The 24820-nt window shown below is 49.8% G+C and overlaps 3 protein-coding genes across 6 annotated transcripts; 1 reads left to right on the forward strand and 2 right to left on the reverse strand.

Annotated features, from left to right (window-relative positions):
• Nucleotides 1–2562: 2562 nt before the first annotated feature.
• On the forward strand, nucleotides 2563–18571 carry LOC131205892 (fatty acyl-CoA reductase wat). Of its 3 annotated transcripts, none has more exons than XM_058198190.1 (10): nucleotides 2563–2683; nucleotides 3868–4163; nucleotides 9179–9294; nucleotides 9369–9491; nucleotides 9583–9854; nucleotides 9965–10074; nucleotides 16747–16945; nucleotides 17020–17271; nucleotides 17407–17664; nucleotides 17750–18571. In XM_058198190.1, exons 2-10 carry the CDS (start codon nucleotides 3989–3991, stop codon nucleotides 17835–17837), a joined length of 1593 nt encoding a protein of 530 aa, XP_058054173.1. In that variant the 5' UTR covers nucleotides 2563–2683; nucleotides 3868–3988; the 3' UTR covers nucleotides 17838–18571. The 3 variants fall into 3 exon arrangements, with proteins under 3 accessions (XP_058054173.1, XP_058054174.1, XP_058054172.1); XM_058198191.1 differs by having other exon boundaries at nucleotides 2595–2641; XM_058198189.1 differs by lacking the exon at nucleotides 2563–2683 and adding an exon at nucleotides 2696–2747.
• A 60-nt stretch (nucleotides 18572–18631) lies between these two features.
• Nucleotides 18632–19340, reverse strand: LOC131205894 (transmembrane protein 14 homolog). The gene is made up of 2 exons (XM_058198192.1): nucleotides 19163–19340; nucleotides 18632–19090 (listed from the first exon to the last, which is right to left on the reverse strand). The coding sequence occupies exons 1-2, from the start codon at nucleotides 19236–19238 to the stop codon at nucleotides 18828–18830; spliced, it is 339 nt and encodes a 112-aa protein (XP_058054175.1). The 5' UTR covers nucleotides 19239–19340; the 3' UTR covers nucleotides 18632–18827.
• Nucleotides 19341–19958: 618 nt separating this feature from the next.
• Nucleotides 19959–24795, reverse strand: LOC131207433 (palmitoyltransferase Hip14). Of its 2 annotated transcripts, none has more exons than XM_058200048.1 (4): nucleotides 23292–24795; nucleotides 23066–23228; nucleotides 22868–22987; nucleotides 19959–22799 (listed from the first exon to the last, which is right to left on the reverse strand). In XM_058200048.1, exons 1-4 carry the CDS (start codon nucleotides 24504–24506, stop codon nucleotides 22438–22440), a joined length of 1860 nt encoding a protein of 619 aa, XP_058056031.1. In that variant the 5' UTR covers nucleotides 24507–24795; the 3' UTR covers nucleotides 19959–22437. The 2 variants fall into 2 exon arrangements, with proteins under 2 accessions (XP_058056031.1, XP_058056038.1); XM_058200055.1 differs by having other exon boundaries at nucleotides 19959–22787; nucleotides 22859–22987.
• Nucleotides 24796–24820: the final 25 nt, after the last annotated feature.

Below are 24820 nucleotides of genomic sequence, written 5' to 3' on the forward strand. Positions count from 1 at the left end.
CGTTTGATGGGTGATTTGTAGCCGATAAGCCTGGGCCGTAAAATGGGTGAACATATGATACAGAGAGATGAAAACTCGTAACAAACTCATTACAAACTGGATGGCGTGGCTGGCGATCGCAACACGAAATCATGGGCCCTGATCAAGCGAATCGTGTTTAATTTGAAATTAATTGGCTTCAAGCAGTGCAAATACTAGGGACGCCGAGGCAGCATTACATAAACTACGCCTTTTTGTTAGATTGAATAGACTCCCATTCTGTTCCCTTTCGCAAACCCTTTTTAATCAATGCTACAACTCGTTCTCGTGTGGTCACCGAAGGCCGTAATTTCTAGAAAGCAAATCTGTTGGGAATCTAACGATTGTTCGGCGGAACACAGCAGGAGCCTGGCAGCATCAATCAAGATCAAATCGCAGACATCGACCAAACCTCTAATCAGACACGGCTCCTTTGCATGGCCCTTGCTTGGTGGGGTTATCATTATCGCCTGTTATTTAATAAGCAATATAACTTAAGGAGAACCAGACACCACTTACACACCTCGGGGTTGTGTGGTACAAATAATAGTTCCGCACTTGTTCGGTTTATGATTACACCGGATCACCGGTCGAGCCGTCCGACCTTCGCCGTGGCCACGTGTGCCAAGATGGAAGGTAACTAGCAGCTTTTGAAGGCGTTCCAGCAGGGCACGCTACGCAAAATGAGGCTTTCGTTGCTTCCTGGAACGCGGCTTTCAATCGTGGCCACTTGCTGGATGGTTCTTTTATCGTTGTCTACGCTTCGGAAGAATCAGAACACCGGATCTTGCCAGCGAACCATTATGAGATCATACTGCTGTGGGCCCGGCTGCGTCAACAAAGAATGAACCGACTAATGGGCGCCGTGTGTATTGTTTACCGTTGTCGGTGTGCTAACTTAGAGAACCCCAAAACTTCCCAAACCAATCTACGTATTTAATGGTTCAATATTGTGTCGCTGCACGCGAACGAGCGATCGTTGCCAAAATATTTGAGCACTTCAAACATATCCCACCGGTTTTCAGGACGGTTCGCAAACGATTCTCGCAACTCAGTTTGCTTGCATTCTGGCAGTCGTCCTTTTCGTCAACCTGGCCTGAGACACCAGTCGTAGCGATGGTCAGTGGTTTTCCCAACTTTGGCGACCTTACTTTCCAATTTGCTGCCGACAAACGCGTACGCGGCCCATTCTCGGTCTCGGTCGAGAGGAAGCCACAAATAAAACGATGTGTAGGCGTCCAGGGACAACTTGCCACACGGTGTTTTGGTCCCTCGAGGCCCCTCTAGGCCTTCGGGCGACGGCCACTTTTTCTGGTGACGCTCCTACCAGAATCTATATGAAGCGGAAACGATCAGCGATCGCTGCCGCATGATTCTGAGTGGATTTCCCAGCACACACCTTACGGCATACGATGGGAAATAATGAGAAAACAAGTTTTCCTGGCTACGCAATTCACACAAGTGGCGTTCCTCCCGCTCGCTCACTGCCCACTCGCTGCAAGGGGAGGCAGTGAAGGTAGGCGCCAAGAGGGCACTCGATCATGTTTTGCCAGTTCGCGCATTTGTACGAAAATTACATAATTCTCCGTGCGGCGGACTGTGCGGGCGCTGGACTTAGTACGAACGAGCAAAGAAAGATCAAAGTGACCGGGCGATCGCAGGAGCGAACGGGCGATAAAAGTAAGAGTAACACGGTAGAAACTCTTTCGCTTCGCTTGTCCACGATCATTTCACGCGGTCCACACTCTTATTTGTTCCTCACCGCGGAAGAGCGCACTGTAAGAAGTTTGGGGAACCTACTAGGACTACGAAGATCGCTTTGAAAAGTGCATTCCAAAATCGTTCCATTTCAATGGGGTGTTTGGTTAGGTTTCAAAAGATTTCTTCTGGTCAGAATATGGGTTCTACAATAAATGTTCATCCCTCCACTCATCTGCAAACAGACAGTGACATCTTCTTATCAGAAAAATAAAATAAATCATATATTCCACTCTTGGCGAGTTCGTCGTCTGATGCGGCACCCATGTCTTTCGAACGTGGAATTAATATTTCGCTCTCCTCCGGCGATGCCGTTCTACGACGATTTCTGTCCTATTTGATTTACCAAACATATAATTAATCGGATTAAATCACAAACACAAACTGGACCCGTGACACATAAAAAAAATCATTAAACATATTCGATTAATGTGATCCTCGAACGCCCGGCCCGGGCGCCCGGTTTTCAACATCTCCCAGCAACTTTCTTAGTTCTTCGAAAATGTCTCTCCCTCAATATCTCTCTCTCTCTCTCTTTCTTCCTATCTCCGCCTATCCATATCCCCCCTCTCAAACTCTCGCTCTTGCCAATCGCCGTGCCGTGCGCGAAATGGCCACAGCTGACGATAACAGTGGACCGGGGCCCGAGGACCGACCGCCCGACCGCCCGACCGCCATCTACCTCGCTGCCACCCAAAAAACAAACGACCCAGCGCGGCACGGCGGCAGCGTTGGTCTCGCTTGCCCAGCGCTATCGATCAGCAGTTTTTGATTGACCGTCGACCACAGCGGTCGCAGCGCACGGACAGTTCGCAGTCAGTCAGTCGGCCAGCGCAGGTGACAGCGCAGCAGCTTGTGTATTAAGGTGCTGGTGTACCGCGTGTTCCGGTGTCAGTCTGCAGCCGAGGTTCGTGGACAGCGCATCGGTGTCTTGCGGAACGAGTACACACAGGCATCGACGTGCTAAAAAGGTTCACAACACGCTACCATCGCTTCCGGTTCTACCCGGACACGTGCATCGGAACGCTAACCAACCGTGTGCACCGTGCGTGATCGGAAGTTAAATAGGTTCTGGCCCAGTACCGAGTGATGTTCCACTGTTGTGCCACTGTGTCGAGAGACTCGATCAAATCGTTGAAGCATATTGAAGTGATGCAATTACCATGTGCATAAAATAGATACTGATCGTGATCGTTCTTTGTGCTTCATACGTGTCAGGGGATTTTTGTGATTTTAAAACTCTTGATATAAGTGCTTAAATTAATCTATTTTAACGAATCTCTCCACAATCTACGGCTTCCGATTACCTTCCAACCAACACACTTTGACACTTTAGACTCTCCAGATAGACATAATGATCAATAACGCACGGCCCCCGTAGTTTAATCGTCCTTAGACACGCACCCCTCGCAAACGATCGGTCACTTCCGCCCCGCACAAGGAAGGAGTGACGTATAATTAGAAAACGTGTGCGTGCGTGGTGTGTGAACGGTCGGTGATGCAGATACTAAAAACCATGTTCTCGAACCATATGCAAACTGTATCTCTCTGTGTCAATTGTTGCGGTTGCAATAATTTATCCCATTAGCTCATGATCCCTCAGCGTCGCGTCCTTCCGTCAGGGGGGCCGTTGTTTGCTCCACCTCCACCGTGTCTCCCGTCGAGAAGCCGCGCATCTTGTGCTGAAAAGATTACTTAACGTACAAACGCCTTACGCGGTGTGCAAAATACGTCACGTTATGTAAAGAAAAGTGCAAATATGTTGGCCACCGTGCACGACGGACTGCCCGTAGCCCGTTGGGCTTTAATTCCGTCACTCCGGTCCGGACCGTTCCTTTTCGCGCCCAGAGACCTCGATCAAACGGGTCTTTTGTGGACGGATTTGTCGGAATGACGACACTACCACACTGCCGTGCTGCTGTAACAATAGCGCAGTGTGGACAGCATCGTGACGACCAGAGATGACACTTCTGTGAGCGGTTTGGTGACACTTTCGCTAATTTTAATAAGTGTAGTCGCTAAGGTTATTTATAAGTTTCATTAAATAAGCAGCTTAACAGGGCGCTCACAAATTCCTTCCACTGTTTACAGTTCAATTGTAAGTGAGTGTATTCGGGTTCGGTGCGCCTAGAGCATTAAACAGTGCCGAAAGAGTTCGGCCGAAAGCGAAAGACTTCACCGTCCGTTCACAGTGATCCCATCCCCGGACAACATGACCGTGTCGATCTACGACGACGAGCTGCTGGGCGGGCAAACCGGTGGCCAGCAGCAGAGCCCACCGGCCACCATCACACCGGCCAAGCTCGACGAGAAACTCACCGATGTTCAGCAGTTTTACAATAAATGCAGTGTCTTCATCACCGGTGGAACCGGGTTCCTGGGCAAGAGTGAGTATTGCGGTGCCGCCGTGTAACGATTGACGGATGATCACGTTTAAATAGAACCATTTTTTGTGTCACTTATCGCGCATCGCGCTATCTGTTTGCCATCACTTATCGCCGGGCAGGAAAATACTGGTAAAGGAAGTAGTGAATGTCGTGCTCATTGCATGGGTAAACATACTACGAACCTCAAACACACCAGTCCCATCTTGACCTCATTAGCCGTTCCAAGTTGCAGCCAAACCGAAGGCAACACATTAAAAATGCCTATTAAAGATTGCAACGCGTTTTTTTCCTAGCCTTGAAGTACACTCAATCTTAATCTCCGAAGCGGAAGGATTGCAAGAAAACGGATCTCTTGCTGCACATCGCTGCATTTGTGCACCGACCCGTAGGTGCACCTTAATGCGCTGAAAATAAGACAAAAAATAGAATAATAATTAAACGCGTCCACAAAGTGCAGTGGCGCCCTTTCCTTGCCTGGATTGACCTCGAAGTGCAGGGCCAGTCTAGTGGCGTAAGCCAAATAAAAGTCCATTATCTGAGCCCAACACGATGCACCGCCCCACCGTGGCATTGACTGGACTGGACGGATCACGGCGGATGGTTTTCAATCGTGGCCACAAACACGGTTACGTACCAGGGGTTTACACGCGCGCTACGGCGGCTCGTAAAAGTGGTCGTTTGCGCGATAAAATTTCGCCAAAATTACCCCATTTCGTGGTTGTTCTGTGCGGTGTGCCTCTCGGTGTGAACGGATGGACAACGAATGGAGACGACTCCTTCGTTGAGCCTTCGTTTGCAGCCAACCTTGAAATAATCTCTCTTTCGCATCGCACCACTCCGCGGCCGCTCCGATGACGCGCCTTGGTTATGCGCTATCGGTGCCCCGTTGGAAGGGAATGTGTGAATTGTTTACATTTCACTAGGTCCACGTGTATGTGTTGGCCCGCTGTTGGTTTTATTCCGTTTCATTGAATCCCTGGCACGGTAGTGCATGTGTTCACGAAACATTACGAGATCGCGATTTTCGGCCCAAAATCGGCTGCCCTAAAAGAAAAAGAGACATCAGTTGGTCCTATTTTCATTAAATCCATTACTCCAAGCCTAGAAATCTCCGCCCTTACGGATGCCGTGACATTCGAAAGGGAGGAAATCTTGGCGCAAAACGCGGCGAAATTGCGATAATGGTGAAAAATGGTCACCAAACCGTGCGGTGATCGGGGACCCCCTCGGGGACTCGTGGTTACGTAAGCAGCACGTTGCGGTCGGCCGGGGTGCGTAGGCTGTTGTACGTCCGCTGCCATCACCATCTTCACCTTGACCGACAAACCAGCCGAAAATTCGACGACTGCACTCAATTGGTGCAGTTTGTGCGCCAGAAAGTGGGCTACAACTATCACATTGCCGGGTTTTTCGACGATATGCTGCTGCTCTTGTTTATGCAGTACCTTTCACCGCTGCACGATCCTGCCCGTTACTTGGGAGCATTACAATGCGTTCACTAAATGATCGTATAATTCATATATATTAATATGGAAACCGTCAGTGGCTGGTGAACATATTTTATCCGTTAATCTATGATGGTGTGTCATAAAAATGGGCCATTTGAATAGTAAAAATAATGGCAAAAATGGTGATGCCAGTGGAATGTCATAGAATTTGAATATTTTAGCCACTTTATTCAAACCCCATAGAGCCATAGGGAAAGTCCTAGCCAAAGGAATGATCACAAACCCAACGAATGATTCACTAAATTTCCCATTTCGGTGTGTTGCGAAATGTCTTTCACATTGAATAACTTAAGGTTATTTTATCTCCTTTCATCGATCCACCAATTCATCTCATCTTTCGTCCAAAAATTCATCTTTGATTTTCGAACCACTGGGTGAAAGCGATCCAAACGAACGATTCTGCGAAAAACAGCTGTGTCTCTTGGTGCCAGTCGCTAGAACAGACCACAACGGAGGACTGGTTTATGCAAATACACGACGCTAAACCGAGCCGCACACACCGCCCCAAGACCCGGACCACCTAGAAGGGTGGACGTCAAATTTCGCAAGACCATAGCCGACGATCATCGGCTGTGAAGTGGTTTCGCGAGTCGTTCTTTTCTTATTGCTGCTGGTCGGCGTTTTTTGCATAATTCTTCGGCAGCCATCGTGGCACCAGCGGGTCCCATCCAGAACACAGCTGATTGTGTACCGTTATTATTTTACCCGCCGTTTTTTGTTGTTTTTCGAGCTCGACCGTAAATCGTCGATCCGAAGGCGCAGGAGCGAATGTTGCAATATGTGCGTAATGGCTCCAGCACCCGGCAGACGCATGTCGTATGCAAAAAGCGTGCACAAACCACCGACCGGTAATCGACCGAGCACCAGACCCGGTTTTCGTTTCTGGTTACTGCCCGCTGCCTGCGCACTTGCACTGATCGCTTTCATTCTGGGGCTGATCGGCTCCGGCTTGGGCCTAGGATTGCAACAATTGCGACAATTTGTTGCAACCGACCGACTGCCGACTACGCACGGCGCTGTCAACTTAAGAACGCTGCGAAAAAAGGCTCTTGTGGTAAGTGTCTCAGCTCAGCGTGCGATCAGCTGTTCAATTGCCGTTGCACCGTGCAAAGGTTGCACCGAAAGCTTTCACCGCAATGCACGCCAGGTTCAGGCCGAATAGACCGGTGCGACGTACGGGCAACCCATGGAGCGTTCGGTATCGGGTTACATAATGACTTGCAGACCCCGTAGTTACCGTCTCCTCGGTGGTACTGCTGCTGCAATGCTGCAACGGAAGATTGGCGACAGCCGGCTGTAATTGTGGCGAGAAGGTGAGGCGTTGGGAGCAAACCAGAAACCTGGCCACACATACTCACGCACACAACGGTCGTAAGCGTAATGAGGATCGAGTGTGGTCGCCAAAACGCCGTCCGCTGTTCGTCACTTATTTCTGGACGCCCTCCGCCCCGGAACGAAAGATTTCAATGCAGCAGAATTAAGGTACGAACCTTTGGTGGGGCGATACAAAATAAATTAAAAGAACCCGTACACCATTCTCCATCGCTTGATTGCACAGTTACACAACCTGAAAGCCGTGCTGTTGTGCTGTAGGTGTCAGCAAATGAAACAATAAAAGCTACACGTCACTGAAGGGACAAACAAATCTATAAAAGTTCTACCTCACGTTAACCACTCGGTGCTTTTTCGTTCGTTCTCAAGGCGAGATGCTGCCACGACCCTGATTACATTTAAGAGCTTAATTTAATGAGCAAAAGCCAAGGCACGCAATAAAGCCCAACTCAAGCAGTATAAAGCAATTAAGGAGACCGCATGACGGGCTAGAAAGGCGGAGGTAAACAAATTATGCTCCTGTTCCCGTTGAACCCCACGAGGATTCACACAAAAAATTCAACAGGTTGGGGATATCCCAACGTTAAAGGACATTTAGTTAAAACGATTCCAGAGCACCATTTTGATGCTCGTGTAACTTTTGCCAAAAAAAAAGCCGTTAGCTGTGCGGGGTAGAAGTTGCTTGCGGGCGCGTGTGGGGCCACAAAACATTCGCGGGGTTAACAGCCCCTGGTTTAACATATGCGCTCCACGCGCTTCAGGAGATCGCGCTTCGGGATCGCGCGGGCACGGCTCCGTTAGGCAGTGTCCACTAAATCATCGCTCTTTATGGATCGCTCACACGGAGGGCTTTCTCGGAATCGGCAATCAGCACCGCCAGCACCGGGACAGACACGTGGACGTGGGACCGTGGCACCGTTCCACCTGATTGGCGGAACGCATAAAAGCTGCCGATTCTCCGTCCCTTAGTTCCGGCTGCTGCCTGCCCGCCCGCCGTTCGTTTGGCGCTGAGCCAAAAGATTCGGAATTATGGACGATTCCATGACACATCCCAAGGATTTGCATTAGCCCCCACGGATGCGAATGGGATGCGCAGAACCAGTTATTTAAATGAGCAGGGCTGTGGCTGTTTTTCGGAGAAAACGAGAAAGAAACGAGTTGAAAGGACCCACGTTTTACATACACACCCTGAAGCTGCCCATTCAGCCCAAAGGTTCGGACCGATTCGATGAGACGGCCGTGTTACACTAACCTCTGGGCCGAGAGCCCGAAGAACACCTGCAAGAGAAGAACAAGAATGCTTTCGCTTATCTGCGCCCGAATGGCTAGCCCGTGGATGAATAATTCAAGCCACCGGTGTAGCAGCAAGTTCAGGGTCAACCGCACAAATCGGGCAGCATAATGTTGTCAAACATTGTCACGCGATAGCCCTCGGGTGATCTAATGTTTGGCTCATCCACGTTTTCTTCTTCTTATGTGCTCCCAAAAAAGATCCCACCATTCTCTAAACGATCGATGTGGGTTTATGGTCTTTATGGAAAGAAAAAATCGGCTGCTTTTAGCATGCCACCCGATCAGCCAGAGTGGCCCCGGTCCGGTCCGGTCAAGAAACCTGTTTCGTCGCTGCCCATAATCTTCATTGTCCACAGCCTGCCCTTAGCAACAGAGAAGAAAGGAAGCTTCCCGACCGCCTGTGCTAGTGGGGGGTTTTAGTGGTCCGTGCCCCCATCGAAAGGCAAACCCCCGAAGATGGAAAAGCGCGATAGAAAAGTCGCATAATGAAGCTAATTTTTGCCGGGTCTTTGATTTCACCCTCTGTGAGCGAATGGATGTTTAGTCAGGTGGTTCTCACGTGAGCGGGTGGACACCAAATACTAGCTCGAAGTTGCTAATGAAAGAATGAGAAGAAAATCGATTCCGGAGAATTTCTCGTAACACCGGGGAACTCCAATTCGTATTGTGACGGGTACACTCCAAAGAACCATCACGTTCGGGACAATGATCCTTATGTTTCGTTGTTGGTAGCATAACTCGAAAAACAAATGGCCAAAAAAATAGTCAAATCATGATACGCATAAGCAGCGTTGACAGCTTTTCGTCACCAATCGCATCGCCATAAAATATCTGGTCGTCCTCTATCCTTCATTCAAGTTATCCTTTACTGTGTTTCGGCAGCTCTCATCTACAAACTGCTGACCAGCTGCCCGGGGATTGAAAACATCTTTCTGCTGGTGCGGAGCAAGCGCGGCAAGGACATCTTTTCGCGCGTAGAAGAAATCTTCGACGATGCTGTAGGTAGCCCGGTAGACCTCCAACCGAACGATAGCTCACCGATTATCGCTCTCTCTCTCCCTCTCTTGCTCAGATGTTTGACAAAATGAAGCAAGCCTGTCCGAAATACGACCACAAAATCCGAGCCGTCGCCGGGGATTGTATGCAGCCGGCCCTCGGTATCAGCGCATCGGATCGGGAAGTTTTGGCCGAAAACGTAATGTATTCTCCGGAACCCCTCCGGAAGCTCTCCATACCCGTACCAGCCCGTAAAAGCTCTGCTGAGCTTATGGTTTTCTCATTCGCAGGTCAATATTGTCTTTCATCTTGCCGCCACGGTGCGATTTGATGAGAAAATGAAGACGGCCATGCAGATCAACGTGAAGGCGTGCCAGGACGTATTGGACCTTTGCCACGAGATGAAGAACCTCAAGTCGATGATCTACGTCTCGACCGCGTACACACAGTGCCCCCAGCCGGTTGTCGACGAGCGGTTCTACGACCCGCCGATTGAGTCCGAGAAGATGATCCACCTTAGCGACTGCGTCACCGAGGGCATGATCGAAAAGATCACCCCCGTGTAAGTGCTCGATGCGACCGATCACTAGCGCCCCTTTTTTGGGGGGACCTTCGTTGCGCACCCGCTTCATGTCTTCATGTCTGTAATCCCTTTCTCGGCCCACGATGCAGACTGCTCGGCAAGTGGCCCAACACGTACACCTTCACGAAGGCCATCGCGGAGGACGTGGTCCATAAAAACAGCCGCGGGATGCCTGTCGGAATGTTTCGCCCGGGAATCGGTAAGTACGCGGGGGATTAGCATTGACACTGTCGTAGTAAAAATAGGACTTACGCGTGGGTGACACAAGGATAACAGCAGATTCTCAGATTCCTTCATGCACGGTTGCAGATTTAAAGTATCTCACATGCATTCCATATCTAAAATATGAAAAAAGTACTTTAAAAAGGTGCCCAAAAAGGTCGCTATTGACTTACCTAGCAGCATCGGGCCTACAAGCTTAATCACGGAACCGTGAGCCCACGGCATCGGGTGCGCCAGGTAATGGGCACTTGCACGGACACGTGCACGATTTGTGACACGCCTCTGTTAATCAAACAGCTCCCGTGCGCATGAGTTTAATTGCGTTGCGCCTCCGTACCGGCCTGACGGAGGCTCACTGATCGCGTGTCGCATTTCGACATCACGCCGTCTTCCGTCGGTTGATCGGTTTATTGACTCACGCGCTCAAGTGCCCTGTGGTCCGCTACCAGGGTTGTCCTTCGCCAATTTGAATTCAAAACCTGTCGCCGTTGCAAAGATTGGCACATCGGGGAGTGTGACACCCGCCCAAAAGCGACCGACGGATACGCAAATGAGCTGCATGTTATGTGTGGTGTGGCCCCACCGCAGGATTCTAATCGATCGAGTAGAGTTAATATGAGCGAGTGAAGTTTGCGAAACTTTCCAACACCGGACACCGTTCGGACCCTTCGGTCGCTAGGCTTTCGATCCTTCTTGCGACAACGGATGTGTCGCAACGGAAGCAGGTTGATCGTGTGGCGTCCTGAGCGGGTCGAAACTAAGTTCAATCCAGTCAAAGCTAGAGATGGCCAATAGTTTGCTTCTCAAAAGATCAACAGGAAAAGGATTTGTTGAGTTCTCCTTCGGAACACTAGAAGACAAGTTTGTTTAGGTGATGTACGCCATTGTGGCGTAAAAATCACAAGCCATGAGCTGTATGAGGCGCGAATTATCACACCAGCTTTAAGATTGTCCTATCCCGGGTAGAACCCGCGGGCGCGGAAGAATAATCAAGTTACGCAAACGAGCAACCAGCCACGTGCCTAGATAAGCAGCATCCAGCAGGATGTCAGAGGAATTGTTTGAGTTTATTTAACGTGTGTCCGTTGGTCAATCGGATGTGGCCACTTTTGTCGCAAATCGGCCACTCACTTGATGACATACTCTGTTCATTCTTTTTATCGTTCGCACAATCCCTGCGTACGTAAATCCCACCTTCTGACGCATTTGTCGTGGCCGGCGTCAGTTTACCAAATGATTCAGAAATATCTCACCGGATGCTGCCCTGCCGAGAACTCAAGTGAACGTGTCGAGGACGCAAGGATAGCCTAACGAGCAAATAGGCTTGACGACTCAAAAGGCGGCCCATAACACGTGACTTTCCTTTCGCCAACTCGAACCTGAACTCGGGCACGTGAAGCGATGATGGTTCTGCGCAATGAGACGCATTCCGTTACCTTGGCGTAATGGTGCTTATTGTTATTCACCGTCTTCAGCATCTCGCGGCCACCTGGCGTGGCCCTTATGGCGATAGATCTTATCTTAGGATTAGACCAACCGCTGAGCGGATGCTTTAGGAGCACGTAGACGCCAAAAACCATGTACGTAGCGTGTGCCCAACAGTGCCCCATTGTGGCCAAAGTTACTGTGCCATTGACCATGAATCTCCAGACCCCAGTTCCAGAGACGTTTTGAGGCACTTCCCGGAAGTGAGTGATGCAACAGCACGTTTCAAGGGCTTGGGGTGTGTGGTCGGTGTAGATCGTAACAATAATCCTAGTTCAAGAATGAATGCTGGGGAAGGCAAGCAAGCAATGCGGCAGCGCACGGATGGGGCTCGCAACATCGTTAGTGAAGTGTCGATAATTTCCTACCGGGCCGGTGTTTGGTTGAGGCCCGCTCAGGGATAGCTGCCACATTTGCCCAAATTGTTACATTTGTCCTTCTTTACGTGGAGCCTGGTTGGGGGGCTGACCTCCAGGGCGGCGACTCGAGTGGCTGTCGTCGATGATTTACGTGTTTTTTACTACCACTGCTATTGTTGTTCGGTAACGCGCCACCAGCTTCCTGTCTAGGTACTTGCGCACCGGTGGCAGTGTGGTAATCAAGGCCGACGACATGTCATGACGGGGCCAGTGTGGTCAATAATCACCACCATCGCCAAAAATTGCATGACCAACCGTAAACGTAAACACAACACAAAGTTGACGGTCACAGCTTTCACGGCCCCGCGCATCGGACACGACCTTTTGCATCCACAGGCTCTGCGAATACCGAGAAATGAAGAAAAGCTGCAAGATGTAGCTTATGTGCCTAACCTTCCACCTTCGGCGTACCAATTACCGAATTGTGAATTATATAATTGCCCAGATTGGCACTCCGTCGAAACCGATCGAGCGTCGATAGAACGTTGGAGTTGGCGAATCGGTGGCGGGCTAGCCTTGGTTGTGTTTCAGGGATTTTCGAATAAATCGATCCAGACAGAGGTCACGCGGTGGCGATTTTAAAGCGATCGCATCGAAGCCGAATATGCAAATTTACCTCTAGCTCGGGGCATATATTATTCACATAATATATTTATGCAAATGACTGTCTAAAATACCTTCCCCCGTTACCGCGTTAGTCACTTCTAAGAACTGATTTTCGATAGCACTTGTAACGTGTGCACGACTGTTTCGGCCGTCAGACAGAACTAACTTCGGTCTATGATTACTAGATCGCTTTCGATTGGGTTTTATCCTTTCCAATTGACAACCCGCATTGGCGAGGTTTGCTAGATTAAACTGCAAACACATTTGAAACAATTGATTTGTGGGGAAAATTTCCCCCAAGAAAAAGCTTTGTTTCGATGTGAAGCATAGTTATTTTTGAAAGGCGGTCAAAATATATCACGATCCTGCCTCGCGATGCCATTTGAATATATAAGCACTGTCCGGTACCGGTTGGCCGCAGTTCGAACCGGTACGGGTAGCGCCAACCACGAGAGCATATAAATTATGACCTTTTTGAATCAAACCGTCACCCCGTTTTTCATTCACAAATCGGTGCTTCCATTCACAGAACCGTTGTCGGTTGTGCGATGACAGAGGTATGTCCGAGCAGCAAACAATCATTTAAATGCCTCATTTATGATGTCTAAACGAACGGCAATTAAGGAACACGTAATAGTGGTGTCCAAAACACATACGCACCGCAACTGCATTTGGGTGTCGGATGATTGGTTGGTATCATTCGGTTGGCTTCACCTGGGGGGGCTGTCTATTAAAAATTCAAACACCCGACGACCGCGACGACGGCAAATGTGCTGTAGCAGCTGACACCCCGTTCAACACCTCGGGCTGCTCAAGCTTGTGAGCCTCGGAAGCTTCGGTGGCCGGCCTGTGGACCGTCTCGCCTGTGTTCGCGCTCGATTAAATCGCTAATCGAGCGAATCGAGCACCAAACTGTCTTCCGAAAAGAGGCTGATGGAATCGATCAGGATCTAGTTTCAACGCCCGGTGTGCGATCGGATCGGAGCGCCAGTCTCGATTCGTCCATGCACCACTGGAATGCAAATCCGGACGTGACTTTCAGGTCGTGTTGATGAGCGGTACCGTAATGAGATCTGCATGCGTCCGTTAATGGGGCAACATGGGCCGAAATTTTATTGCTCACGACACGACGCTAGGCGTCACGCGAAAGCGCTTATCCGGAACGGTTGTGGAGCACAACATCGTGCAATCCACACCGTTTGCTAGCGATCAGGTTGTAGAACAGTGGCACTTTCCGCTGAACTCAAGAAACAATTAAAAGAGGGTTTTTCTTTTCCCCCTTTAAAAGCCCTCGCCGAAGGTATCCTAGTAAACCGGAGTACCCTGTTTACGGAAGTGGCAAGTCAGTTAGGCAAATGTACCCACAGCCACAATACATGTTGATGTTGAACCGTTCGTCACACAAACAGTAAACTAAGGCCGGTGGGGCCAAGGATGGGCAACCCTTAAAACAAACAGCAATCAACACCGGTCGACACATGGCGTGGTCGCCACATTTCGCAGTGAGTGATGGTGTTTTCCGCGAAGCGGAATGGATTTGGAAACGCTTTGGACACCACCCGACCGTGTGTGGTGTGTTTTGTTTAATGATGGCCAATGTTTGGCTTTCGGTTCGTAGCTGCGGCGTAGAACGCGAACGTCTCGCCGCGCGCAGAAGCAAGCACAGAAAATGGGTTCAGCTTTAAATTGGACCAGCTTTTGGGTCATCAGGCGCAGCGGACACACTTCGAGGTGGCCACCGCCGCCGTTGCCCAACATCGCACCACCGCCGCGTTCTCATAATGTGGACACACATCTTGATGTGTGTCGGTGGTCCAGGGCACACTCTTCAAGTGCACGCGCACGCACGCACCGATCGGTATCGCACCGTCGCCGCGCAGTACGCAGAGCAACCTCGGCTCAGCCTTACATCATTTGCGCGAGCCGCGCGCGCGCGCACTTGGCGCGGTTGGCCGGTGCTCACTTTAGGATTATACAATCCATGCTTCATCTTTTCGTGTGGTGTCTTTCTCCGTTTTCTTCTTCTTCGATCTCCGAGGACGCTTTCTTCCTAAAGTGTCGTGTGGGTCCAGCCGACATCGGAGATTCCGCCACGCGGTAATTGAATGACAATCACTGCTCGTTTGGGATTGATTACCATTGCAGATGGATTACATACCGTGCATGTTTTTTTTCGGGGTCTTCTATTAGCCCCCCTCACTCTTTCTTTCTTTCGCTCTCTTTAGCTCTATTTCTTTACTAACTGTGCTGCGTTTCTTCGCCCTGTTCGGATCGTCCCAATCATTAGCTATCTGTTGGTGATCGGAATGAACGCGAGATCATCATACAAAGCGAAGAGAATTTTGTCACTCTTGTTAGGGTTCTGCATGGGGTCGAGTAAAGGTGGCGATTTTTTGTGGTTACTAAAGGCACCTTAAAAGATAATTACAATGCGGTGACATGAACCGCTACGACGTGTAGGAGTACAATAACATTTGCAGTTACAATTAATGTGACAAAGCTCCTAATAGTTCTGGGATTTACCGGCAAATTTATAAACACGAAAAAACATACTGTGTCATCCAGCAACGTGTAAAAGTAGCCTCTCGGAGCGTGCAAAGCCGCGGATCGTGGCGACCCCTAACCTAACGATGTCAAGAGACACTTCCCTTGGACCACGATCTCGGCTGTCGGTCGGAGCGATCCGATGGTCCGATGTCGATCTGCCCCAGGGAATGTGTACTCGGTCACTAACACCGAGGGGCAAGAAAGCAAACATCGTTCCGGCCGTTGTCCGCCAAGCGCAGTACGATAAATAGGCTGCCCGAAGGGATCGTCGAGGGGCCACGAAGGACTTTTCGTCGGGCCCAGATGATCGCCACTCCCCGCCCGGTGAACACGTCACATGTCTTGTCAGCAAACGGCAACTCATTAACGCCGGTGTCGTTCCCACCTCGCGCGGTCAGCGGTGGAGGCGCGTTTTGCACAACCTTAGCCCGACCTAGTCGACCGCCAGGCCCAGGTCCCTTGGCCATCGTTTAGTGTGTCAAGTGACGGTACCGATGGGTGCCAGAAGATAGACCACGCCAGAAGGTGCACATGTGTGTGGGTCTGTTGAGGAATGTCCCCGGTCGCGGTTACCAAACGAAAAGCTCGGCGACAGTCGCGGCCCCAAGAAAGCCCGCCATAATGGCAATGGAAACCGATCGCGTAGGGCCAACCGTCGGCGACAGCAACAATGGCACACCCAAAGGTGCTGTTATGCGCTGGTGCCGCATCTCGTACCCCGCTACAAAGCGACCGCCGTCGCCCATGTCGCAATTCGTGCAATGACGACTCCAACCGCCAGCTAATTGGTATGTATCAATACATGCCGCCCTGTCCACGGTCGCATCAGCTGCAGGCTGATCGTACCTCCATGCGCCACCAGAATTGGAAGTGCGCGCGCTGAAGAACTGGGCCATCCACCCACAGTGGCTGGTTGTTTTGGTTATGGTTTGGGTCGTACGAGCACGAGCTGTGTGCCTGCGCGATCACCATCCTGCCAATATGGCGCCTGTTAGAGGCCGGCCAAGCGAGAAACTGGTTCGCGAAGATGCTCGCGGCTTGTGGCGCGCTGAATGATGTTCCGCAAAACGCCTAACCTTGACCGTCTCGAAGATAGCTACACGCGAGCTAGACGATCAATGGATGATCGCTCGCGGACGGGTGTTAGTTTATGCATAGGAACCAGCAATGCGCCAAATGTCAAGTTTACGCCGGACCAACGGATACGACGGATCGCTGACACACGATCAGGGCCAACCAGTCGCCGGTGGCCATTGGAGCGCTCGGGGAAAGTCGCCCAAACGCATAACGCGTCCTGAGCACGTGACGGGCATATATTCACATTAGGCTGGCACGTGCACCGAGTGCCCAATTGGCGGGTTTTAATTGTCCGAAAGCAGGGGAACCCAATCAATCCAGGCATCCAGGGCGCTGATCAAACGATTGATAAAATATTGCCAGCCAGGGCGGTTCTCTTTGAGCGCTGGGTGAAAGCGAAATTAGGCGAAAGTTTGAAGTAGTCGCGCTTATTCAAATACGTGACGGTCGCGAACGTGATGACCTGAAACGAAATTCCGACTCAAATTTAACGCACTATTGCCCGCTCCCATTAGTGATCGCAACTTACCAGGAACCAGTGCCCGGATGGATCGATAACTTCTACGGCCCGACCGGAGTGATTGCCGGTGCCGGAACCGGCGTCCTGCGAACGCTACGTGCCGATCCAGCCAAGGTGGCCAATATGGTGCCGGTCGATCTGTGCGTCAACGGTATCATCTCGTCAGCCTGGGACGTTGGCGAGCGAAACCGAAAGTACGTTACCGCCACGACGAACTCCTCAAGATGTAACCGAGTGCTCACGGGTGTTTCTATGTCCTGTCCCACAGGGAGATCCTGCCAGACCCCGAGATCCCGATCTACAACTTTTGCACCGAGCCGAACAACTGCATCACATGGGGCGACTTTACGCACACGACCATCAAGTTTGGCTCGATGTATCCGACGATGAAAGCCATCTGGTACCTGTGCTACGCCAGCAACCCGAACATAATCTTGCACTACCTGTCCATCATCTTCCTACACTACGCGCCGGCTGTCATCGGTGACATCATTGCGCTACTGATCGGCAGGAAGCCAAGGTATGTTTTTAGGGATGTCTGGTGAAAAATGACCGCGGCGCTTATTCGTATGCACGTGAGACCTCGGGTGCGGCGATCAATCATCATTAATCTCTCGTTATCCGGTTTGGCACATCCCGTCGCGATGCGCAAAAGATTACTTCGCAGCTACAAGAAGATCCACCGCTTCATGGACGTGATCGAGTACTTCTCGATGCGCGAATGGCAGTTCAAGATGGACAACATGAACGCGCTCTGGCGCAGGCTGTCCAGTGCGGACAAGAAGCTGTTCTTCTTCGACATGCGCCAGATCAACTGGGACTACTTCCTGGAGCAGTACTTCTGCGGTATCAGGCGGTACCTGCTGAACGATCCGATGGAGACCGTACCGCAGGCCGTCATACGCTGGAACCGGTAAGATTGTGGGGCACTTGCCCCAGTAAGAAGTCATTGTCCGTGAGTAATGATTTGGGTTCTTATTTTCATTCCGACTCTGTAGCTTGTACTGGCTTCATCAGGCCACGAAGGTCGTCGTGTTGCTGCTGCTCTACAAGCTGGTCATGTCCGTCTGGGGTATGCTTAGCTAGATGCGCCGCGTTCGAAAACAAGTTTTATTTAAGCGGAATTGTTTCACCTTAAGATTTTCAACACGTTTGAAGAATTTGTTTTGTGTGATTTCGGTATTTTTCGCAACGGCATCGAACAGCATCATCTTGTGTATCATTTGTTTTCGTTTGTTTCTTTAGAAATATTACTTTAAACGTACGTGACAAGTTTCATGCCGCCTTTTGCGGCATGGAAACGATTTACGACGGAGCAAATATACCCTACACGGATGCCGCTTACGCGGCTAGACAGTAAGCTCCGAAGACAAAGTTAAAATAAGGGAAGATACGGGCGTTGAAAGAGCGCCAAATAGCAAGAACACATTCCAAATAAACTCATCCATCCATCACCTTCATGGACCGATCACGCACCAATGCGCAGTGTGTGCAATAGAAGCCAACTAAAGGGTTTCAGCTATTATCTTTACTGGAGGACTTAAAGTGGGATTCGCAATTCCGATTAATACGCAGACAGCACGTAGATTGTAACAAGGCACATATGGGGAGGGTGGCTTTTAAAAGCTTTCGAACACGGTCTATTATGGTGAAGTGCGCATTGAACAAAGCCAATGGTTACACGCTAAGATTTGTTTTTAGGAAGCAAAACATATTATATCAGACCCGTGGCACCGTCAGGCGGAACCGGTGATATCGTTTAAGGAACTGTGTACACGCGAGAAAGCAACACCACAAGAATGAACAATAAAAAGCGTGAAAAAAACGACATTATTTAAAATACTATCTGACCACCGTCTTGTCATTCGTCCAACATCGTCGACCTTTTCGGACCGAAAAATTGATTCGTCATCGAGTACAAATAGCCTACTACGTTTATTGCCCGCCACCGGCGGAAACTGGAACGTTCCCTTACCATTTCAAGGCTGCGCTTCATTCATAACCTTCGACCTTTCGTCGAGGCCACGGACCCCAAGCAGCACGTTGCATAAATGCATTCCATCAGCAAACGGTACACTACTCGTTCTTCGCCCCGATCATCGGTAGGTAGCGGTTATGGTAGATAAGACCACGGGCAAGCATTGCACAAGAGATAACGCAAATCAAACCGGGTGGCATAAACTTGCCGGACCTTGCCCACCGGGAGCCCATCATTCCGGCCAGTACCAGCGCGGTACCGATCTGTAGCAGCGGGCGCGGGGGCTCATTGGACGACAGCAAGGCGCCGTAGCCAAGCAAGGCACCGAAGGTCAAACCGGCCGCCAGTGACGGGACGGAACCTGTAATTTCGGGAGGTCAAAAATTGCACAAATTGTGTTGCTGTTGCGAATTCAACAGGGACGCAGCATTACCTGCTCTGGCGTATCCGACGATACCACCAGCGGCCACGGTAGCCGCGTACGCAAAGCCCAGAATGTCCATCGGCATTTTGTGGGTGTTAATTGATAAAACCGGAAAAAGGTGATAAACTTTCCACTCCCAGAGTACACGAGCGGCACTGCACGTAATCAACGATATCAACGCAACAAGACGCTAGCCGGAATGTGCCAAACACATACGAGCGAAATCAAAAACAACAACATCAACAGCCAGGGAGCTGTCAAAATGCGTTCGCCCTGTTCCGCAGCGAAACGAGGAACGGACCGGAAAGTGAAACAATCGTAAACAATGCGAATCGGTTAAAATCTGTCGACAGAAATGGTTTTGTGACCACCTTTGACCAATTAAAGAAATTAACATTCACTTACCTTACGCCCAGGATCAATGGATCGGGACATTTACGCCAGACCGCTGTAGATAAAGAACCGTTTTGCGAGACAGAAATGCTGTTAATTGCTGTTTTGTGCTGGAGAAATGGAAAATTCGGAGATGGATACGTACCTTTCCGTTGTTTAACTTTTGAACCCGTGCTCGCTGCCGTTGGAGTAGGAAAACATTTCCCATTCAGAGGTCACAAATTCACAAATTCCGTCAGTCCAAGCCGATCCTGCTAGATAATAAATTAAAAATCTTAATTTGTATCGATGTTTGCACAATTTCGGTTTGTTAGACTTTCTTTCATTTACAGTACAAAAAACGGCCTTCACGCGTTATTTGATTATTTATCATTTATCCTATAATTATTGCCTGTGCTTTTTGTGTGTGCGATAGGAGATAAGAATGCCAAGTTCGTGTTTAAGAATAGATATATCCATAAGGAGCGATTATTTTCTTGATTACCGTTACATGTCTCATGATCATAGTAAACCGATCAGTATTCGCTTATGCCGCCGCTTTCAATGGTCGCTGATGCTATGAAGCTTACTATGATCAGTTTGATGATGACTCTCCCATAACGAAACATTTACCACTGTTCATTTTGCCCATCGAGGCGCACCAGCAGCACAGGCAAGGATCGTTTGCAGATTGTTCTTCCTACCTTGCTTTACTCTCAGTGAGTCATTCCACCACCACACCATTACAAACAATTTACACACAAACACACAACACGAATCCTTTCCTACTTAATGACACTATACATTAAACAATTGTTTTTTTCGCCAGGTTTTGTTCATTCCACGACCCATCTTGATATCTTAAGGATCATCATTTGATCTTACGACTTTTATATTTGAGGAAACCGGCTCGACTACGGTGGTTCTACCGCTTTGAAATGATATGACTAGAATCGAAAAGTACATAGACACTAGTGCACCTATGGCTAGTAGTGAAGAGCCCATTATGCGATCAAATGCCAATCGAACGGTCGATGGCAAAAGCAGAGCAAAAATGTGTCGTAAATGCGGTTGAATGGGTCGCGGCAGCAACGATATTCTAACGATGCGAAATGATGATCATTACACTAAAATCTGGAGGACTCAGTCTCTCGGCAGCAATTTATACTTAATAGGACGGCCGGAGAGGATAATATTGCATTTTGTTCCGACAACCAACTTTCCCTCGGAAGAAGACTTCGAGCGAATAGGCGTTATCATAGCATCATATCTAAAGCTACCGCCATTGAGCTTCAGCAGACAAGCGGAAGGAACGTTACCGGTTTTGTTCTTGGTATGTTTGTTTGCAAAATTAAACAATGCAAAGCAATATAAAATTCAGCCGAAAGCGTTGCCCCCGGAACTCAGTAACGTAGCACACAATGCTGTCCTTCCATGCGATAAAAAGCAAAAGTTTGTCCACGATTCCTAGCTGTGTCATTCACTTTCATTGTTTTATGCAAATTCTAATTTTGTTTAACAAACACCGCGATTGCGCTTCGGTGGATTTAACACTATCTACATGAATTCGGTTATCGTTTGAATGTGGTTAAGGGGCCCTGTGTGGGGCTACTAAACACCGCGTGAACTCTATTGCTTGATTCGCCTGAATCGATATACTTTGGATGTGCCACATATACGTAGATATCGCACGTTTATCGCACGTTTCACTTTTTACAACCGGTTCGTTCTTCTCACAACTAAGCTATTTAAGTAATTTTTGTGGCGTTTAATACATTTGATGTCAGTGCTTCTGCACCATCTAGTGCATGGCGAAGACGATAACGGAATCCTAACAGGTTTAAATATTTCGTGTTCTCTCTACCTTTTCTGTACAGTTAATCGTCCTCTTTTCATCCACATCTGCGTCAAGCTTGGAATGATCCTCGAACACACTGCTTCACCAAAATAACGGTGAACGCCGTGTTTGGATGGTTGTATATTTTTGTATGCTTCATTCTCAGCGTGAATTGAAATATTTTAACTTTGGGCTTGAGAATCGTTGAATGCAAAACAAAATCTACCATGATACGATGTTGTCGTAAATAGTAAATTGGTGTGTCTCTTTTGCACTTTAAATCTATACACTTTTTACGTAGTACTTGGCTTACTTACTATTAATTTGTGTCTTGCGTTTTCTTTGTGGATTCCCATCCAGCTTGCGCATTGAGAATGGTCGCATTTAGTTTTATTCTTTTGTTCGATATAAGCGCATTGTAATTGTTCACTACATTCTTCCTAACACCTATCTAAAGCCATTCATTACTCTTCTCCGTGATGTGCGACACTAGAATAACTGGAAAAATACACACAAATCAACAAAAGATAATGTGTATAATGCCTGCGAAGAGCCAGGCACCATTACGAAGAAAAAGCGAACTGTTGCAGTTTCTTTCGTCATCAGCAGGGTGCTCCAATGTAAAGCATCAATAGAAGCGGAAAGCCACAGGCAACGCAGACTTCAAAATGCATGGTCGAAGACTAAACGTTAGTTGCTTCACGAAGAATCAGCCAAAATAAAGAACTTCCGCACAATGTGGAAGATAGCGGAAACGTAAAAACGAGTTTGACAAACTCTAAAAAGTGCAATAATGAACAAAAATGAAAGGAGATCACTTCGCTCAACTGTCGTCTATCCGACGGCACACCCGTTGAACATAAAAAGTTAGCTCCCGGAACCGTCGTTTGCAAATTCAGTACATACCGACAATGGCCACTTCCTCCATCACGTTCAGGTTAGTTTCGTGCGGCTTCCGCTCTTCAGCATCGACTCGATCGCTACACCGCGCAGCAGTGCCGCCAGTTCGCGCTCCGCACTCTTCGGTGGTCGTTTCCGCCGCTGTTGCGTCCGTTGGCCGCTGTCCGACCGGCACTCAGACGTACTGAAAGTTATCCGGTCGTAGCAACGGTTCATGTTCGACGTGCTTATCGAACTCGAAGAACTCCATCCAATCCGTGCGCTGTGGCTGCACCACACCGAAGCACCCACATTCCAGAAAGTCGAAAAGATTGTTTATCGGACCACGGTTGAACGGGCTTTTGCCACCCTTCGCCTGGAAGTGTCGGTAACGACCACGGTTTAACCGTTCGTTTGTCGTCATACCAAGACAGACGACCTGGTAGCTCTGGCAAATCGTCAGCACCGTTACCCAGGACATGTGGAGCAGCGCGTTCAGCATCACCCAGCTGACCCACGGATTACAGGAACCGATCGCCACGAACGCTGACCACAGACCTGCAAAGGATTCACCGATCGTCAGCGGTGTCACAGTGATTGGTGCGGACCCTGCCCACCCTGCTTACCATTCTCCATATTCACTGAGCATGCCTGAACGTAGAAGTTTGCGCCACCATACAACATCCAGGCGCACATGATCAGCAGCATCCAGAGGAATCCCATAAAGTATTTGTGATTTTTCGCTCCTTTTTGGAGAAATACCAAAAACAAAGGTTTGTATTGAAAGACCTAAAATGGGGTTGTGCTAAAAATTAAACCCTCACCGATGCAATTGCCAACCCAGGGACAGTGATGATCGAAGCGAGCCACGCATCGATCACACACCGAGCAGTGCTTGGAGCGAACGGGGCGACGGACCAAGCAGGCGGAGCAGAAAGCCGACGGTTCGAAACCGGTTGCCCCGCGTTCCGAGAGTTCAATGATTGTCTGGGGAACACAAAGGAAGTTATCGCATGACTTTATCAAGTGCTATCAACAGACTACACTTACCCGAAACCGTTGCTCCTGTGTCGGTTGAATGACGCCCGGATTGCCGCGCCATGACTTTAGGAAGCAAATCCAAAGCGCGGCGCTGCACGCGAGGAATGCGACGGACGCAAGAAATGACACGGTCGGTGCAATATACGTCAGCCACGTAACGTAGAACCACAGCTTGGTGGCCATGTACACGCTGAGCGGTAGCAGTGCCATTAGGTTTTCATCGAACAGCTTCTGCCCGACCGTGTGCGACACACTGTACAGACAGCCCAGCAGGAAGCATTTAATGATGATTTGCACATTGGAGCAGAAGATCAACCCGGCCATGTAGAACACGAGAAAGGGGGTCGCAATCATGCTCCACCAGCGGAACCGTTTGTCTAGTGTGAGCCGCACGAACAAGTTTCGGCGCTGTGATTGTTGCGTTAGGTCCCGAATCCGGTCGGAAACTTTCGACCCGATCCAGATCGAACCGATGTGCGGCTGTAGCATGGTGAGTGGCGTGTCTCCGCGGAGGTTCGGTACCTCCAGATTCGACTTCCCCTTCAGCACGAGCGTGCTGATGGCCGTGGCGTTCCGCGCCAGTATGGCCCAGTGCAGCGCTGTGTTGCCGTGCGTATGATCCGCCAAACTCGGGTTCGCCCCGAACGTCAACAGTAGCCGGACGGGATCGAGGGCCGAAATCTTCCATGCGGCCCACATGAGCGCCGTCATCCCGCCGCGGTCCTGCAGATCCGGATTAACGCCACGCGCAATAAAGTACGCCACCAGCGCCGTGTGGCCAAACTGGGCCGCCAGGTGAATGCAGGAGCAACCTTCTGCATCGCGAAGACTCGGATCTGCTCCGGCCGCCAACAGCAGCACCACTGCCGCGAGATGTCCCTGACGTGTGGCCCAGTGGAGGGGCGTGGCGTTCAGTTCGCCACCGACCGCATCTACAATCGCACCCTTATCAAGAAAGTATTTGATGATATCTTTGCGATTATTGATTGCGGCCCAGTGTAGCAGCGTCACCGTTTCACTGTCCGGCTGATTCACGTCCCAGCCTGCCTCGATGAGCTCCTTCACACGCGCTATCGCACCGTACTGTGTCGCCTTCACGATATCGAACCCACTGTAATCGTGCTCGACCGGAGCAGGAGTTTCGTGTGTTATTAACCCGTCCCGGTCGTGGCGCTCCGGCTCCGAGCAACCACCGGCTGCGGCACTGCACGCACTCTGGTACATTGTTTACCAGATCCGGCGATGCCGTAACGTAAGGGTGAAAAGGTACCGCGTGGTGCAGGGCACAACGACCCGACGAAGAGTTGCCAGAGAACTGACCCCGATCGGAACTGCGGCTACGGAAGGCGATCGTCAGCCCCTTTTTGGGGAATCCGCGTCCCGGGTGGGCAACCGTTTCGGGTGATTAACACGGTAGGCCGCTGGACCGTAAAATGATCAACCGCGCGCACCGTGTGGCCGTATCTCCGTCGCAATCACCGTCCCCCACCGTGGCCAGTGTAGCGAGAACGACACAAGAATACTCGTTTTTACTTTCA

The sequence above is a fragment of the Anopheles bellator genome, chromosome 1 (genome assembly GCF_943735745.2).
Source record: "Anopheles bellator chromosome 1, idAnoBellAS_SP24_06.2, whole genome shotgun sequence".
Lineage (NCBI taxonomy): Eukaryota > Metazoa > Arthropoda > Insecta > Diptera > Culicidae > Anopheles > Anopheles bellator.